Here is a 16,468-nt window from a genome sequence, read left to right on the forward strand (position 1 = left end):
ATGAAGATCTTAGACCGCATAGGTGCGTACAAGTACTCGGATGGGCCACACATCGCTTATATGCCTTGATTCCAGTTTTGTTTTTAACCCCTTGCTTTCCCGAGGCACTCCTAAAGAACTCTTGAGAGAGTAAGCCCATCAAACACTGGCAAAATGAGGGTCTCAACCCTTGGGTCTGTCGCAGCAAGATAATTGAACTCCCTCAACTTTGATGCCCTCCATACTTCATCCTTGTCTCCACTTGAAGGATTGTTATCGCTATCATCCGCTACAAGTCCTCGCTTGAGAACGTTATCCGCTACTAGAATCCCGTCCTTGCGGATCAGGTTCAGATCCAGTAGAGCCTTGAAGTAGTCAGGGTAGCCCCTAAAATGAATTATATCTTAGCCATATTCATTCTTCTTTGCATATCGTTCTTTTGTTACTTGTTAATTTTTTTCGGAGATATTAGTTTCATGACCACGTACTCTTTGTTCGCATCGATAAACACCAAATCAAATGGCCCTTCGTTCTGCAGATTAAAGAGTCTAAATGGCAAAATCCATGGTTTAGTATATTAAATCTCGGCGGGGGAAGCGAGATAAACTTACGTTTCTAGCGCAGGAGCCTCGATCAAAGTGACAATGTTGTCTACACTAGCATCGCGGAAAGCGTTGCGCGCAATTTCACAAGTTTTTGGGTTGATATCGGTTGTAATGATCTGCTTCTTAGCATAGGCTATCCATAAAACGAGGAGACTCGAAATACCTTTGCTCCTTCAACATCCTTCAAAGCTTCTGCGAAAGAAAGTGCACTGAACCCGCAGAAACAGCCAATCTCAAGAACTAAAACCAAGGTGTCAGAGACAGCACGATAACTATAGCACTAATATAATAAACTGCGGTCTTGTCTTCGGAAGGTCATACTTTTCTTCGCACCGATGCTCCTCGCAGTCCAAATGAGATACTGTGCTTGTAACCTTGACACCATCATCTCCGAAACTTCGGGTAGGTTTTCCTCGGTGAACTCTGCAAGTTTGTGCAGGTGTTCAGGTAACGGGACGGAGTGTTCCCTGCAGTACCTGTACACTGCGAAGGAGACGACCTCGTTCGGGAAGATAACTGGGCCTTCTTCTTTCATTTTTGAGAGCTTTGAATTGGACCTATAATTGACTTAGTGTTAAACTCATCTTTACAATTCCGCTTGCCAAATTTAAAATCAAGTCAAATTCTAAATAACTGTGTTGTGAGGTTGCAATTCTGAAGCCTCAGCGATGCTTCAACTTCTAGTACTTCCTCCTCGTCTTTAATTATGTAGCCACTTCACTGTACTGCACCGAAGCCTCTTGTATTTTATGAGACTGCCCTCAGAGATACCATCAAAGGTATAGCAAATATGCATCATTTTCAAATTGGGGAATCGGTAAGACTCACTGTTGGTTTTCTTGCTTCAATCGATCAATGCAATGCGGGGGATTGTGTGACAGAGCTAGAGAAGGTTGCAGATGGAGGTTGGGACCGATACAAGCCTTGAGCCAACGGATGTCGGCAGCTTATATTCTCATCGACGCTGATGACGAAATCCAACTAGTGGGACCTACCTTCTGAAATGGGGATAGCCCCGCCTTCAAGCATTCTGAATTTTGAAACAAACGGAGCGGAAATCTCGATTCGATTCTGGCTTACAACTTCTGCATCTACCTAAATTATATTTTTAAACCCAAGCATGACGTCCCATCTCGTCCAGCCAACTCGTCTACATCTACTTAGATATACGTAGATGACTAATCCTTTGTATACATATCGATCGCAGCTAGTTCCACTACTATGTATATAATTACTATGTTATACGTACATAAGTATCGGAAAAACGAATGAATTCATAATGTAAACCAAACCCCAAACTTATTAATTAGACCGGATCTCGCATGATTACTGAATACTATTATATAAGTCTGGCTAACGGATCTAGACGGTAAAATCCCTCACCGACCTTAACAAAAAGATCCTAGTAGATCGCAAATTTGGCAATACAACTGTAGAATATTCTAATGCAAGGGATCGCTTTGGGTTGTTGGTGCATGCACCTGCATAATGATTCGCATAGCCATTGAGCTCGCAGAAGCCAAGCTAACTATTATAGAGTATAGCCATTCGAGATCAATACAGACGTAATCGATAGCTAGGGATTTGTGGCACTAATTTTCAGAATAAAATCAGAAAGGTGCCTAAATTCTTAGTATTTCTCCTTGTGGGTCCAGAGTGATTTTTTTAAGTATTTAAGTCTTAGCTTTAGCAAATATGGAATCTCTACATATACAGCAAATATATTACTAAAGCCATGATACTCAATTATACTTTTAAGAATATAGTTCGGCATCGATATTCAGTTTTTCTAAGATGTTATAGTAGTATATCTCCGGCTTTTAATCCTCCTTTATCAGCACTAGCTCCGATACTTCCAGTACCACCCCTATGGAAATCTTGAACGAGAACCATATTGGCAAAGAATACCACAATGGAAAGATATAAAGGAAGCTCGATTTCTAAGCTACTACAACTGGCAAGTGCGTGTTACTTATTCTAAATGAATATTTTATTTACATATTTCAACGAAAGAACTAAGAAAATCTGCCATAGATCGCAAATACGGTCCAAAACACCCCGAAACTCTTCAACTTCCTCGAATCCATTCTCCCGTCCAAAATCCCACAAAATGACGCTTCCCAATCACAATCCCAAATATCTTTCCGCGAGGACTTTATACTTGATGTCATGGAAGGCATCAATCTAGCCCCAATGTCAACCCGCCTAACCCCGCATATCCTAAGTCGCATCGATTGGATACAGAACCCCCTTGGAGATCCACTAAGAAAGCAATTCATACCAATGAAATCTTCAATAACCCCGGATCATCCAAAGTTAATTCTAGACTCTCTCGGTGAAAGGAATGATTCTCCAGTACCGGGTTTAGTACATCGGTATCCGGACCCGAAAACGCTGGTCCAAAGTCTTTGACTACATCTCCTCCACCCCAACTCTTCATGACATAGTAATCTCCGGTGGGGATGCATACTACCTAGACCCCCAGCAAATCCTGGAAATCGGCCGACACTTCCTTTCGATACCACATATAAACGTATACAATACGCAAGTAGAGGGTTAGCTGCATATCCCAGTAGAATATTAGATGGTGAAGATTCGTGGGCGGAGGCTTTGGTACAGATTACGGCTACAGCGAGGATGATGGGTAAGTCGGTGGCGTTGCATACACAATTTATCCGAATGAGATATCTTGGGTTACGAAACTTGCGGCACAGAGGTTTTATGAAAGTGGAGTGACAGTTAGAAACTAGACGGTCTTGTTGAGGGGAGTAAATGGCTACTGTACAACTATGAAGGATTTAATATACGGGCTTGCGGATATTAATATCCAACCGGCAGGTTGCCTTTATCCAAAAATTTTGTTTACATATACATCTGACTTGAAGGTGGCATGATAGTATTATGTCTACCAAGGAGATATGGTTCGAGGAGTGGAAGACCTGAGAACGCCATTATATCAAAGTCTTGACCTAGAAAGGAATATAAGAGGAACGATCGCGGGGTTTCTAATGCCGCAATTCATCGTTGATCTCCTAGCAGGCGGAGGGAAAAGATTGGTGTCCTCATATGATAGTTACGATAGACAAAGGGTGTGTCGAGATTCACTGCGCCAGGTGTGAAAGGTGCAAACGTATTTGAGTACCATGATCCGTTGTGGTACTTGAGAACTTGATTATAATATTTATAGCAGAAAGATGAATATTCAAGCGATGTAGAAGAGAGTTAATTGTAGGTAGATAGGTACCCAGGCTTTTTATAGCGACAGAAGAAATTAAAGATATCTTCATATGAAGAGAGGCCATATATGCATACGTACAAACATCGCAAAAGAAACAAGATCCTTGATATGTGGACAACGAAAAAAAGTATGTAGGCTAAATAAACTCATCTCGAGAAAAACATAAAATCCCGCCTCATTAAAATGGGTTAGATATCTAGTGTTAACCAAGAAAACTTTATCGCCTCTTTAAGAAATATTTTCAAGAGAAATAAAATCGCTAGAATACTCATGAAATCATAAACTCCAGAAACTCCTGACGCTTTCATCGTCATCACCTAGTTTCGATCCTACAGACTTCCCTTGAATTTTTCATAATCGAACTCTTCGGTCTCGCCGTAGGCCGACTCATCACCATCCTCGTCTTCAAAGGTATAATCTTCATCGAGCAACCCCTCGGGGATGTCATGATATTCCTCTTGGCTATCGTAGGTATAGTCATCGTACTGATCTGGATCATACTGGTACTGGTATTGATCATCGTAATCGTAATCCTCCTCGGCGTCTTCGTATTGGTAATCCGAAGATGGCTCCGAAGGCGTGAAGGCAGGAGAGGGTAGTGGCGATGCTGAACCAACCGATAGTGCATCTTCCACTCCTTGCTCAACGTCTGTGGATTCTACAGCGGGAACATATGTCTCGCTAAGGACTTCTTCAACCGGTGTAGTTGCGGCTGGGGCTTCAGACTCCTTGGTCATTGGCCCGAAGATTTTTTGTGATCCGAGCTTTCTACCCAACTTCCCCAAGAACGAATCCTCAACATCTTTAACCTCAGCTTCGGATTCTGGAACTGTCTCTACCGGACCTTCTGGCAAGTTTGTGGGGGCTTTCTCATCGTGATGCGAGTCTAAGGATCCATGGGTGGCTGTTGTAGTTTCCTCTGGGAACTGCTCGACCATGGTTTCGGCCTCCTCGACGGTCGCCATTGTGCTGCTTGAAAAAATAGGGCTCTTGGATCCCCCGGAACTTCGTGGCCGGGATCTGGATCTCGAGCTCCGTGAAGAAGCTCTAGACTTCGAGGCGGATCTGGAAGATGGTGAGCGAGAACTGGCTCTTCCATTCCTTGTTGGGGGGCGGGATGGGGCATCTTGAGACTCAGCAGCATCAGGTTCGTCAACATTTCCGTCGCGCGAAGACGGACGAGACTTATAATCATGTGGCCGCTGCTGAGGTGTGTATCCTGTTCGGGCGATTGGCTCTGGCGAGCCCTCATCTTCCTCTGGGATGGGATCAACAGTTTCTGCTACAACGGATTCTGGGAGTGGAACCTCTCCCTCGAAGCTACCAGCTGGCGTATTTTTTGCCTCTTCGGCATCTTGGTATGGTGACTTCGAGGCTTGTACTTCACTTAGCTCCACAGACTGCTGCGATGGCTCGACGATAGGTAGTTGCACCTTACTAGGGCTGGCAGGAACTTCGCGGATTGGAGGTGGAAGTTCCAGCTCAGGGACATCACTGTTACGCCAATCTGGACCAGCATCTCTGACATCTGTCTTTCCAACGTCGATATCCCCTGCTTCGGACGAACGCTCGGAGCCATCATCGTAAACGGGTATATCGGGTGAGTGGAAATGGTGCATGGGCTCTTCCGGGAAGTTCTTCCTCCGATAAGGAGCAGTCGGGGGCGAACGAGAACTAGTCCTTTCATGGTTCGCAGAGTCATCCTCTTGTGACCTCTGTTCTGCCCGACCCCTTGCATCCTCACCGCTGATCTTCTGCGACTCAGGAGCGGCTTCAGCGGCAGGGGCGTTTGATTGCTCCTCTTCGGGTTTGGCGTCAGATTCTAGCTCAAGTCTAATGGGTACAAAGTCAAAAGCCGCATCGCCTTCGTCGTCGAAGCCGAGAAGGTCGTCAGCGACGGGATTCAGAGGTTGTTCAGAAGCGGTTTCTAGCTGTGTAATGCCTTCCTCACGTTCTGATGCAGCCTTTCTTATAGCCGCTGGAACATCCTGTGGCATAACACACTTTCCGCCGACCTGGATACCGTAAACGACGCTCTCATGTTCAAGACCCCTCTTCTGAGCCTCCTGCCACTCGATGTCAGCCGCCTCTTCCACCGATAGCTCTGACCCAGGTTCTGGCAGCATCTTTTCTGCCTCCGCAATGACCTCTTCAAGAATAGAGGGTGGAGCTGGTGCATATTGAACTTCTAGTGGCATCAGCTTGACATTTGGAACAGCCTGCTGCTGTTGCTGGAGTATTTGCATTTCCCGTGCGACCTGGGTCTCCATGAAGCTCCGTACCATATAGTCGAGATTTCTTTGCGCAACATAGCTATTGACGCTAAATGCAATTAGTCCGGCAAATGGGATAGCGATCAGTAGCAAAGTCGGCAGTGGGATAGCTGAAAGGGTGTCGATTGTGGGTTTGAGCATGGCGCGAAGTTTGTCGATTAGACTATCCGGTAGAGGATCCTCCTTCTCTAGCGGGGAAGGTGACGAAGATGGTGACTGCTTAGGACTTCTTGACACCGATCTCCCTCGAGGAGAATTTTCGCGAGGTGTAAATGGGGCCGTCCCTGACTCGCTCGAGTCCTTCCGTAATTGTGCCCGGCTTCTGGGGGACGAGTTGGTACCAAACGACTTGTCAAAGCTGCGCCTGATACTCTTTCTCCTCCTCTCCCTCGCCATGGGCTCCTTCGTCGACTGTGGTTGCGGGCTGCCGGCTCGAGAGGCTATCGGAGAGATATCTGGTGAAATGTCTGGGGAAGAAAACTTAGACGGCATTGGCGACGGCCCGGCCGTCTTAGGGGTGACCGCCCGTCTATTTCGGAGAGGAGTGGGGGTAGGCTTGAGCTCTTCAGAATTCTCGTTGCCAGATGGATATTGGGAACCCTCGTCAGCAAGTGGTGAACGCATCCTTGGTTTTCCTTCAGGCTCCTCGTCTGAAATATCAACCGGAATATTTTCCTTATTGTCAATGTCTTCATGGCGATTTTCCTTGTCTTCTTCCAGATCCCCCATCACCGTGTTGTCATCGGAAATAGCAAGGCCAACTATAGCCATACTCTCGGGGTCCCTACTAGAGGTAGGGCGAGAGGCTGTCTTCTCACTGACCGCATAGTTGCTGAGTTCTGCAGGACTAATCTCCCGGCTAGCTCGACGGGACGACGTATGTAATCTGCGAGGATTTGATGTTTTTCGCTGCTCTGGAGAAGGTGAAGGCGATACAGTGGGGATACCCTCGGACTCTGAGGAAACAATCGCCTCGCTCTCAACGCTTGTTTCCCGTGAAGAGCCTACAATAGAGTGGTGAATTGCAGTATCCATTGTAAAGGCACTAAGTCTTCGGTCTTCCTCTTTCTCTGCAGCCAAAGCTTCTCTAGAAGATGGTGACTTGCCATTTTCATCATTTTCCTGTTTTCGCACAACTTCATCATCTGTTGTCCAGGAGTCTTCACTCTTAAACCGCTCGGTTGGTCTCTCTTCTTTATCGTCCTTGTCTTCCCAGATGGGAACAAATTCACCCTCCTCTTCCGTTGGCGGCTCAAAAATCGGAACATCTAGGTCCAGTCCATCCTCGTATATTTCTTTGGCCGTCTCGACATCGGCTACCGGTATCTCTAGTTCACTGAGCGGCTCCTGTTTAATATAGTTGCTAGAATTTCGGCTCCTCAGAGATCCGCTTAAGACACGGGGACCAGAAGGCTTTCTTCGGCCGGCCGAAAGTCTCCTTGGTTGAGGCATTTCCTCGTCCGTAGTCGTCTCAACACCGGGCAACGGTTGAACCCGCCTCTTGAACTGGAAGCCCCCTTGAAGACTCCTCTTCCCTTCGCTCCGCTGGGATGATGGTCTGAGGGTCTTAGGCGGCTCAATGTCTTCGTATCCAGGCGTAACCGTAACCTCAACGTCTATTCTTTCCATCTCCTCCCAGCTGCGACTCCATGCACCGGATCTCATCAAGCCATTGGAAGCAAATATATTGATCGTATACCACTTCTCCGTATGTGCGTAGGGCCGACGATGCTTTCGTGGCCTCTCGTGGCGACAAAACTCGGGTTTGAGACGCCGCCGTGTACACGTATGGCAATATGCCTCACCCTCTTCGTCTGATGATCCGACATATGATCCTTCCGAATGTGATCCACAGTCGTCAAAAGAATACGTCGCCGATTTCTTGAAAGGTGGAGGGGTTTCTTGGTCAAGACCAAGGTTCTCCGCAATCATTTCAACCAGGGCATCGTAGTCATCATTGGGATGAGGTAATAGAAGACCACGAGCAACCACTGTTGGGGAGATCATCTTTCGCAAATGATTGGCAAGGACGGATGATGCAGGGCCCTGGGCTGGCAATGGCAGAAGAGTAACATGTAACAACACCAGCGGAGAGGGGTCTGGTGAAGGGGCCGCAGGAACATCCAATATACGGCCTCCTTTGCGACTTGGTGATGGATTGCTTCTGGGGAAACCATTCTTACCGATCTTCTTCTTCTTCTGAGAAGAGAACGGCGAGAAAATCGGGACGTCCTGAAAGACAGAACTCAGGGTCCCACCACGGGAGGACGATAGCCGACTTCTTGATATATATGGACTAGGCGATTCTGAAACAGTAGATGGTAAAATGATGCCGTTATCACCGGCTACCCGACCAGCAGTTTTAAGTGTTGCAGAACGGATAGAAGGCCCAAAGGGGTTTGGTGGCGGAGTACCAGACCTCACATCATCAGAGTCCCGTTCTGTTAGGCGAGAGTGGTTTCTAGGACCACCGAAATGGTAATCTGGAATGGAGGGAGGGCGAATAGGCGAATCTCCTTCCGAATCGCTCTGTTCGAATATCGCGTCGATTTCGGTGTCATCCTTGCTAGTAGTTTCTAAGAGAGTGTCGTGGGAAGTCTCTGACGGTAAAGCGACTTCCGAGGGGAAGGTAGAAAGGTCCTCCAAGTTATCAACTGATTCATCCAGCGACATATCTGGGAACTGAGCCTTCTTAGGGCTGGCCATCTTCGAACCGCCGTCGTCAGTAGGTGGAGTGCTCCGTGTTGAGGACAGAGAAGGACGTGAAGAAGCGGAGCGAGATGAGGGAGACATGTTGTATATTAGGCGTTATACTATTCGAAAAGCGCACCACTAAACTACGTGACGCAAACAAACATCGACAACAAACAACAAGCAAGCAAGTAAAGACGTCGCAGCTCGCTCAGTAGTAGACGATTAGGTATATAGACAGAGATATCGTGAGATAAGAGGGTATCTTGTATATAGAAAAAAAAAGAATGGGAACGGGAATCCAAAGCAGCGGCGAGCCGGTCCAGCTGCTCTTCAGCTTCGGGTACGACGAACAGCTACAAACGGCAAATTAATGGGAATATTTGAAGTTGGACAGAAAAGTGACAATGCGAGGGGGAGTCCCGGGATGAGGTTTTAACAGCATTCCATCGGCGCAATGTTTTCGTCTGTTACTGACCTTAAACGGGCAGTTTGTTTACTAAATGGCGCTGTCTGCTTGTTGTGACGCTGCCCGAACAGGCAGTGTTGACGATATTGGCAAGACAACCCCAACGTCGGTGCCAACACAGAGCTCCACTTCTGTCTGTCCATCACCAATCACCGCAGTCCCTTCCATGGCCTGGTAGCAACTGCAACTCTGGCTTATCGCTTTCACATTCACCCTGACTGCCCGCTCTGCGACGGCGATGGCCAGTTTAGCGACAGCTCTCGTGACAAACATGCATTTCACTCCAGCAGCCCGGCGATGAAGTGACAGCTTATCGATACACCATTGCATGTTCAATCAAGGGTATCAACAGTGTAAATACTTATACACAATTCAGGTAAAGCATTTTGGACAATTGAATGTTTACTTAAATACTAGTTTGAGATTATGATCAAGCCGATTTGGGTTGTTTGTTGCTATCCAGGTCCAGTTATAAAATATATTCCATAAGTGCGAGAGCAGACGTCTTGAAAGCTTCGTCAGCTAACGAGCCCACAGCCGACTCTACAGATACACATTGGGAATAGCAACTCATGCTGCCACCAAGATTCATCATTCGCCGGTGCAGAAGCTGGCGAATGGATTTCCGCTTGTAGCTAACAATTAAGTGAGATGGGATTCATAAGCCGGCGCGGCTCTTATTAACTCTGCCCAGACTCGGCCAATTTTGACTCAGCGTCGGAAACCTGTGTTGAAACTCGGAGATTACGTACTTCCACACACGAATGGAACACTTTCGGCTCTTCGATGTTGATCGGAAGATGATAACCCCGGATGTAATGGAAATGGTTCTTCGATTAGTATCTGGCAATATTTCATCACGAATAAGCTTTCAATAAGCTGGAGCGCACTCCATTGGAGTTATATAGCTTCACTGTACCTTGATCAACACATAATATACGACTTCACGAAGGCGATATATAATCCCGACAACGTTAATATCGCCAGACCCTCTAGATTCATACCTCCCGCCAGATACCAGCCAAAATTGCAACTAAAGCTCCGGGTATTAGCTTGAACCTCTATTTTGAGTGTAGAAGGCTACGCCATGTCTCGCCGTTCTCACCGAAAGTCGAGAAATGGCTGTCTACAATGCAAGAAGCGACATATTAGAGTAAGACACGGTCTTTCTTTCCTCTTCAACTTTGTCTTAATTTTAACGATGCTAACCCTGAGTATCTATCTGGTTAAATAGTGCGACGGTTTTGCCCCAATATGTGCAAACTGTCGTGGAGCGGAGCTAGAATGCTCGTACTTGAAGAACCGCAGTCCACCCATCCTTCTAGCATTGCCAAGTAACCGTGCAGATGCACATGCAACTTCCCCGAGTTCTCTTTCAAATGCTTCACCGGCACCTTCGATTTCAAACTCTGATTCTATAATTACAAGGCGAAATGATGTCAATGCTGTCCCATCTATCCATGTGTCGTTTTCTGAGCCAGGGCCTCCAATCAATCCACAAGATCCTTTCAGCATAAACGAGATTCACTTGGAGCTCTTTATGAACTTATCGAGCCAAGAATTTCGTTCTTCAGAAGATGCATCTCACCCGGAGTATATACCTTCGACAGTATACATACACCATAGCCTCTCTACTCCCTACTTAATCCATCAAATGCTTGCCATGTCAGCATTGCATCTAAGTACAACCGTTACAGATCGTCAAAAGATCAATCATTACCATTCTTACGCCACTGGTCTCCAAAACCGAGCTCTTTCACTCTTCAACCAAGCCAATCCGGTGTTAGAAATCACATCATCGAACTGTATCCACATGTTTCTATTCTCATCCGCAGTCGGTGTCCATTTACTATGCGACACTTTACACTACCAACGCCAAAGCCTTGATTCCTTCATCGAAAAATTCACCCACGATATCAACGTCTACCGCGGCGTATTAGCCGTAGTCAACCAGTGTTCTCCATCATTCCGAGAACAGGAAATCGCACCCCGACTAACGTTATCCCGAGTCTTCTTGCAACTACCGGAACCAACCGGATCGGAATGTAACGATATTCTAAAACTCGTAAACGCATCAAACATTCCAGAATCATCACGCAAGGCATATCAAAAAACTTCGATTGATTTACAGCGGATGTTTGATGCAGCACAGGGGAAATCGAGGGTTGCTGTCCTATTTACTTGGTTGATACTTTTGTCGCCTGATTACGTAGCCCTGCTGCGCCTAGGTGAGCCGGAGGCGCTTGTGATATTAACGTTTTATGCAGTACTATTGCACAGGGGGAGGCATATGTGGCTGATTGGGGATGGTGGTCGGTTCTTGATCGAGGCGATCAGTGATAGGTTGGGAGAAAGTTGGCGGGGATGGTTAAGGTTTCCGATAGAGGCGCTGCAGGAATAGGATATACCTTCCAAGCTAAATGTATGAATTGTCCTATAGAGGTTGGCTAGAAGAGCATCCCAATCAAGATGTTACGAGACTATCATCATAAACCATGCATGACTTTAAACCTTGCGTCTACGTCTACAATTATCAACAGGATCCGGAATGACCGAATCAGAGCAGCTAATAGCAGCTATTGCTTCACAATTACAAAATCAATATCAGCAATATTTTCACCAGAACTGTAAATACAACCTCCTTTCGTTCGTATATTGAGCAATTGAGTATCAGGGCTTAGATCTCGGAGAAATTAACCTGCCGCACCCGTGGTGGAGCTTGCGCAGTCGAACCTGCGCTGCGCCGACTTACCGACGTATTGACGAAACAAGCGCCAAGAACCGTTGACCTTGTTCCAGAGGATCGCACACTAAGCTTTAAACGGCTTGATATACTTACACTAAGCCTAATATAGGCTATACACGTAAACTAAACCGATTTAGGTCGGACTAAGTCGCCCTCACCGAGCGAGTTTTATATTTTAGAAGAACACCGATGTTCTAAGGAGGCCTGCCAGTGTAAGGCTATTATTGTTAACGTTATTTCAACTTTCTTCACTTTGAGGCCACAAAAGTTTTAGATATAAGTATCGCCCGAATTTTCATTTCTGTCATCCTTTACATCCTCAATTCAATTGCAAATGAGAGCATTCTAACTAATACCCGCACACAAACCGATATCGTCAAATTCATACTTTATAAAAAATTTTTTGATATTTCTTCTTTTTTTTAAATTCTTATTTTTAAATTTTTTGAGATTTTAATATCTATATCTTCAATAAATTCACGTATCAAAGTATACATAAATTCTTGCAAGAAATCTTTAACTAAATATACCGTCACAGTTATGGGCGAACTTCGACCTGTTCCTGGAAGCGACGTCTACCTTTGGAAATATCTCCCGTCAATTCCAGCATCCGCAGTATTCCTTGGTCTTTTTGCCATAGTTACAGCATTTCATTGCTGGCGCATATTCGGATCTCGAACATGGTTCTGCATACCCTTTGCTGTTGGTGGAATCTGTATGTTCCGACCGAGTACTCAAACTCCAAGTGGCGAAGTCTGCTAACGCTAAATTCATAGTCCAAGTAACAGGCTACGGCGTCCGCATCTACTGCTACTACCACACTGAACAGATCGCCTCTTACGCCATCCAAAGCAGCTTAATCATTCTCGCCCCAATATTCTACGCCGCCTCGATTTATATGGTCCTCCGCCGTCTCATCTGTTCAGTCAAAGGAGAACGCTTCTCACCCGTCCGAGCGAGATGGTTAACCTGGATCTTTGTTACCGGCGATATCATCGCTTTAAGCATCCAAGGAAATGCCGTCGGCCTTACTACCAAGGCTAAGACTCAAAAGATCGGAGAATGGATAATTACCGCAGGGTTACTCGTTCAAATATTCATCTTTGGCTTCTTCATCTATGTCTGCGGCATCTTTCACTTTAGGATGAATAAAAATCTCAAGGAGAGCCCCAGAACTGGTCCACATTTGACCGTTCCGTGGAAGGCGGGGTTGAAGATGTTGTATGCCTGTAGCGCATTGATCATGGTTAGATCTGTGTTTAGGGTTATCGAGTATATTATGGGGGTTGATGCGTATTTGTTGGCAAATGAATGGTCATGGTATGTGTTTGATGCGGTTTTGATGTTTGCGACGCAGGTTATTTTTGTGGTTTGGTATCCAGATCAGTTTCAGATTCAGGAGACGGTATTGAAAAGCGAAGGCGAGAGCGAGGATGGGCATATGCTTGTGGAGGGGGCGGGGAGCCGTAGAGGGTTTGGCAACTGCTAGGTGGATACTATAGGACTGCATGACCACTTCATAGAGGCCGGTTTGCGAGACCATGACTACTTTTAGAGATCGGTTAATTGATGAAGAATTATATATATAGATACGTGGGACATTAGAAGAACATATGGGTCTTATCATGCTGGTAGGGGAATTGATCTGGGGCTGGTATTTAGGTTTAAACTTGTACCTAATTTATGTTTCGTGGACTTTGCTTTATACTCTGGTTTTTGGACTCGACAACGTTTTGTAAAGACCGTTTTTCGTTCTTTAGATTCAATTTTTACGACGCTTAGAATTGAGTATATAGGTCGAATTGAAGTGCCTACGTAGTGACCAGGAAATTTATCTCATCAAGTACTACTAGTTCAGATTCAATTTGCGAAGGCTGTTCTACAGCAACAAGTCCAAGTGGTGGAAAATGCAACAATGATATGTGTTTCTGAAGTTTCAGTTTCCAACATTTTCTTCATGGAATTTACCCCCACGTGCGCGTGTACGACATGCATGTAACCATGGTCAAAGCCTCGATTTCGAAGGACCGAACGGCTTCGCTATTTCCTTCCTTTGGTCTTACAAATCCGATCTTGTTCCAAAGTTACTAATTGAGATATCTCAATTCAGGAGCCAAAGGAGGGCAATATTATGCAATGCAATTACAGTTGGGAAGAGTGAAACGCAACGAATCTGACATACAACCCTTGCTGTACCACCACATTTCTCAAATCCTTTTGCGTCGCCTGAACCTGGTCAATGCAATAAATTTGAGATATTGACGTACTACGACTTTCCGGAACCGATAAATGACGGACTGGCGCTGCTTAGTTGCCTGACAATGATACTAGTAGACTTGACTTTTGGGCCTTTGGTGGCCGGCTACGCTGTGGCCCTTTCCGCGCACCGGCGACAGGGCGACAAGGTTATCGCAATTATATTACGTATCTGAAATATTGTGGTCGACGACCGGACCGACATAAAGTCATGGCCACAGCCCGTACCATATAATAACTATCTCTTCCGAACTTTTTCTGCTCACCACACCGGGGCCTCCGAAACTCGCCAATAAATCTTCCGAAATCATAAAAATGTCCGAGCAAGCAGCAATGATGTCAGACACTGCCAAGGGCACGGCAGTTGAAATGTCAACTTCTCTGCCCCCAACATCCCCCACCAAACCAAAATTCGACTTGAATCTGTACCTCGTAACTTCTTCGACTCTTCTTCCGCCAAATTGTACCCTTGAATCGCATATCGAGGCTGCTATTAAGGGCGGCGTCACAATTGTACAACTTCGCGAAAAGAACCTCGACACGGCGCCGTTTATTGCGCTCGGGAAGCGCATCCACTCGATTACTAAAAAATATGGCGTTCCATTGCTCATCAATGATCGGGTTGACGTCGCATTGGCAGTCGGATGTGAAGGCGCACATATCGGATGGGATGATATGGGTCTGTTCTCTCCAATATATTTCTAATCCATCTGTAACGTCTAACATCGGGTATATCTGAAGACTATAATTCCGCTCGCAACCTCCTTGGGCCAACCGCCATAATCGGTCTCTCAGTATCGAACATGACACAAGCATCCCTGGCGGCGTCTACGACTGCGGACTACATCGGCATTGGGCCGGTATTCCCTACGCGAACGAAGCCGGACGCTTCGACCCCTCTCTACCCTTCCGGTGTTCGCCAAATCCTCGGATTAATCTCTTCGAAAAGACCAGAACTTCCATCCGTAGCTATCGGCTCTATCAACGCCACGAACTTACAAGCTGTTCTCTATAAATCCCGACCGACGGAGGGACTACCTCTTGCCGGGGTAGCGGTTGTCAGTGCGATTGTATCATCTACTGATCCGGAATCCGCGGCTTCTGGGCTACTATCGCTTTATAAATCTCCACCACCATGGGCGCCACCACCGCCATCCCAGACAACAGTATTCACACACTTTTACCTCCCACTGATACTTGATAAAGTCGTTACTATAATCCGATCAATCAAGGAGCATAAGCCATTGGTTCATCACATCACGAATGCAGTGGTCAAGAACTTTAGTGCAAACGTGACTTTGGCTGTGGGTGGAAGTCCAATTATGTCTGATAATGTGGAGGAAGCAGCAGATTTGGCGGGGATAGCACCACACTCTGCCTGCTTGGTGAATATGGGGACGTCCGGGCCAGTAGAGAGAAGATTATATGCGTTGGCTATCAGGGAGAACAATAAGGCGGGGAAACCAGTCGTCTTCGATCCTGTTGGAGCTGGCGCAACGGGGATGAGGAAAGAAACGGTTAGGTGGGTGTTAGACGAGTGTGGATATGTGGATGTGATTAAGGGAAACGAAGGCGAGATCAGAACGGTAGCTGGAGAGGGGATCAGGATGAAAGGTGTGGATTCAGATGTAGGAGGGGGTGTTGACGAATTGATAAAGGTCGTGAAGGGAGTCGCTGCGAGGGAGAGTATGTTACATTCTTCCTAAGTCATGATTTGGATATACTAATTTGAGGGTTGCAGGAAACGTGGTGGTTACCACCGGTGTTACGGACGTTCTGTCGGATGGATCCAGAACAGTCCTAATTAATAACGGACATCCATTCCAGGCTTTAGTTACGGGGATGGGGTGTGCACTCGGATCAGTCCTTTGTGCGAGCCTGGCAGTCAACAAGGAAGATAAGTTGATGAGCTGTTTGACAGCCGTTTTACTTTACAATGTTGCTGCGGAAAGAGCAGTTAAAAGAGACGGCGTCAGAGGCCCTGGTTCATTTTCGGTAGCGTTTTTGGACGAGCTCTACGAGCTTGGCGAGATATGTGCTAGAGGGGAGGGTGGTTGGCTTGATGGTGTCAAAGTGGAGTTTATTTGATTCGAAGTACGTTCCGGATAACTAGCTCGGAGCTAGAGGAACTTGAGAATTAATCTTTTTGTCGTGGAACTTTGGTCCCCAAATAACCACTCGCAAGAAGGGGTTGTCCCCGCACCTGCAAGT

The 16,468-nt window shown here is 46.3% G+C and overlaps 5 protein-coding genes across 5 annotated transcripts; 3 read left to right on the top strand and 2 right to left on the bottom strand.

The window, feature by feature from the left end:
• Positions 1 to 110: 110 nt before the first annotated feature.
• DFL_001525 (uncharacterized protein) lies at positions 111 to 1,613 on the bottom strand (the record flags this gene model as incomplete). The annotated part of the gene is made up of 7 exons (XM_067630156.1): positions 111 to 366; positions 468 to 527; positions 591 to 700; positions 748 to 824; positions 906 to 1,141; positions 1,413 to 1,530; positions 1,580 to 1,613. 7 exons carry the CDS (start codon positions 1,611 to 1,613, stop codon positions 111 to 113), a joined length of 891 nt encoding a protein of 296 aa, XP_067492827.1.
• A 2,538-nt stretch (positions 1,614 to 4,151) lies between these two features.
• On the bottom strand, positions 4,152 to 8,888 carry DFL_001526 (uncharacterized protein; the record flags this gene model as incomplete). The annotated part of the gene is made up of 1 exon (XM_067630157.1): positions 4,152 to 8,888. The coding sequence occupies one exon, from the start codon at positions 8,886 to 8,888 to the stop codon at positions 4,152 to 4,154; it is 4,737 nt and encodes a 1,578-aa protein (XP_067492828.1).
• Positions 8,889 to 10,342: 1,454 nt separating this feature from the next.
• On the top strand, positions 10,343 to 11,656 carry DFL_001527 (uncharacterized protein; the record flags this gene model as incomplete). The annotated part of the gene is made up of 2 exons (XM_067630158.1): positions 10,343 to 10,408; positions 10,490 to 11,656. The coding sequence occupies 2 exons, from the start codon at positions 10,343 to 10,345 to the stop codon at positions 11,654 to 11,656; spliced, it is 1,233 nt and encodes a 410-aa protein (XP_067492829.1).
• Positions 11,657 to 12,541: 885 nt separating this feature from the next.
• DFL_001528 (uncharacterized protein) lies at positions 12,542 to 13,490 on the top strand (the record flags this gene model as incomplete). The annotated part of the gene is made up of 2 exons (XM_067630159.1): positions 12,542 to 12,716; positions 12,778 to 13,490. The coding sequence occupies 2 exons, from the start codon at positions 12,542 to 12,544 to the stop codon at positions 13,488 to 13,490; spliced, it is 888 nt and encodes a 295-aa protein (XP_067492830.1).
• A 1,082-nt stretch (positions 13,491 to 14,572) lies between these two features.
• On the top strand, positions 14,573 to 16,345 carry DFL_001529 (uncharacterized protein; the record flags this gene model as incomplete). Its single annotated transcript, XM_067630160.1, has 3 exons — positions 14,573 to 14,936; positions 14,999 to 15,943; positions 15,999 to 16,345. The coding sequence occupies 3 exons, from the start codon at positions 14,573 to 14,575 to the stop codon at positions 16,343 to 16,345; spliced, it is 1,656 nt and encodes a 551-aa protein (XP_067492831.1).
• Between the last annotated feature and the right edge of the window lie 123 nt (positions 16,346 to 16,468).

Source organism: Arthrobotrys flagrans (assembly GCF_004000055.1).
Source record: "Arthrobotrys flagrans strain CBS H-5679 chromosome Unknown unitig_3, whole genome shotgun sequence".
Taxonomy (NCBI): Eukaryota; Fungi; Ascomycota; class Orbiliomycetes; order Orbiliales; family Orbiliaceae; genus Arthrobotrys; species Arthrobotrys flagrans.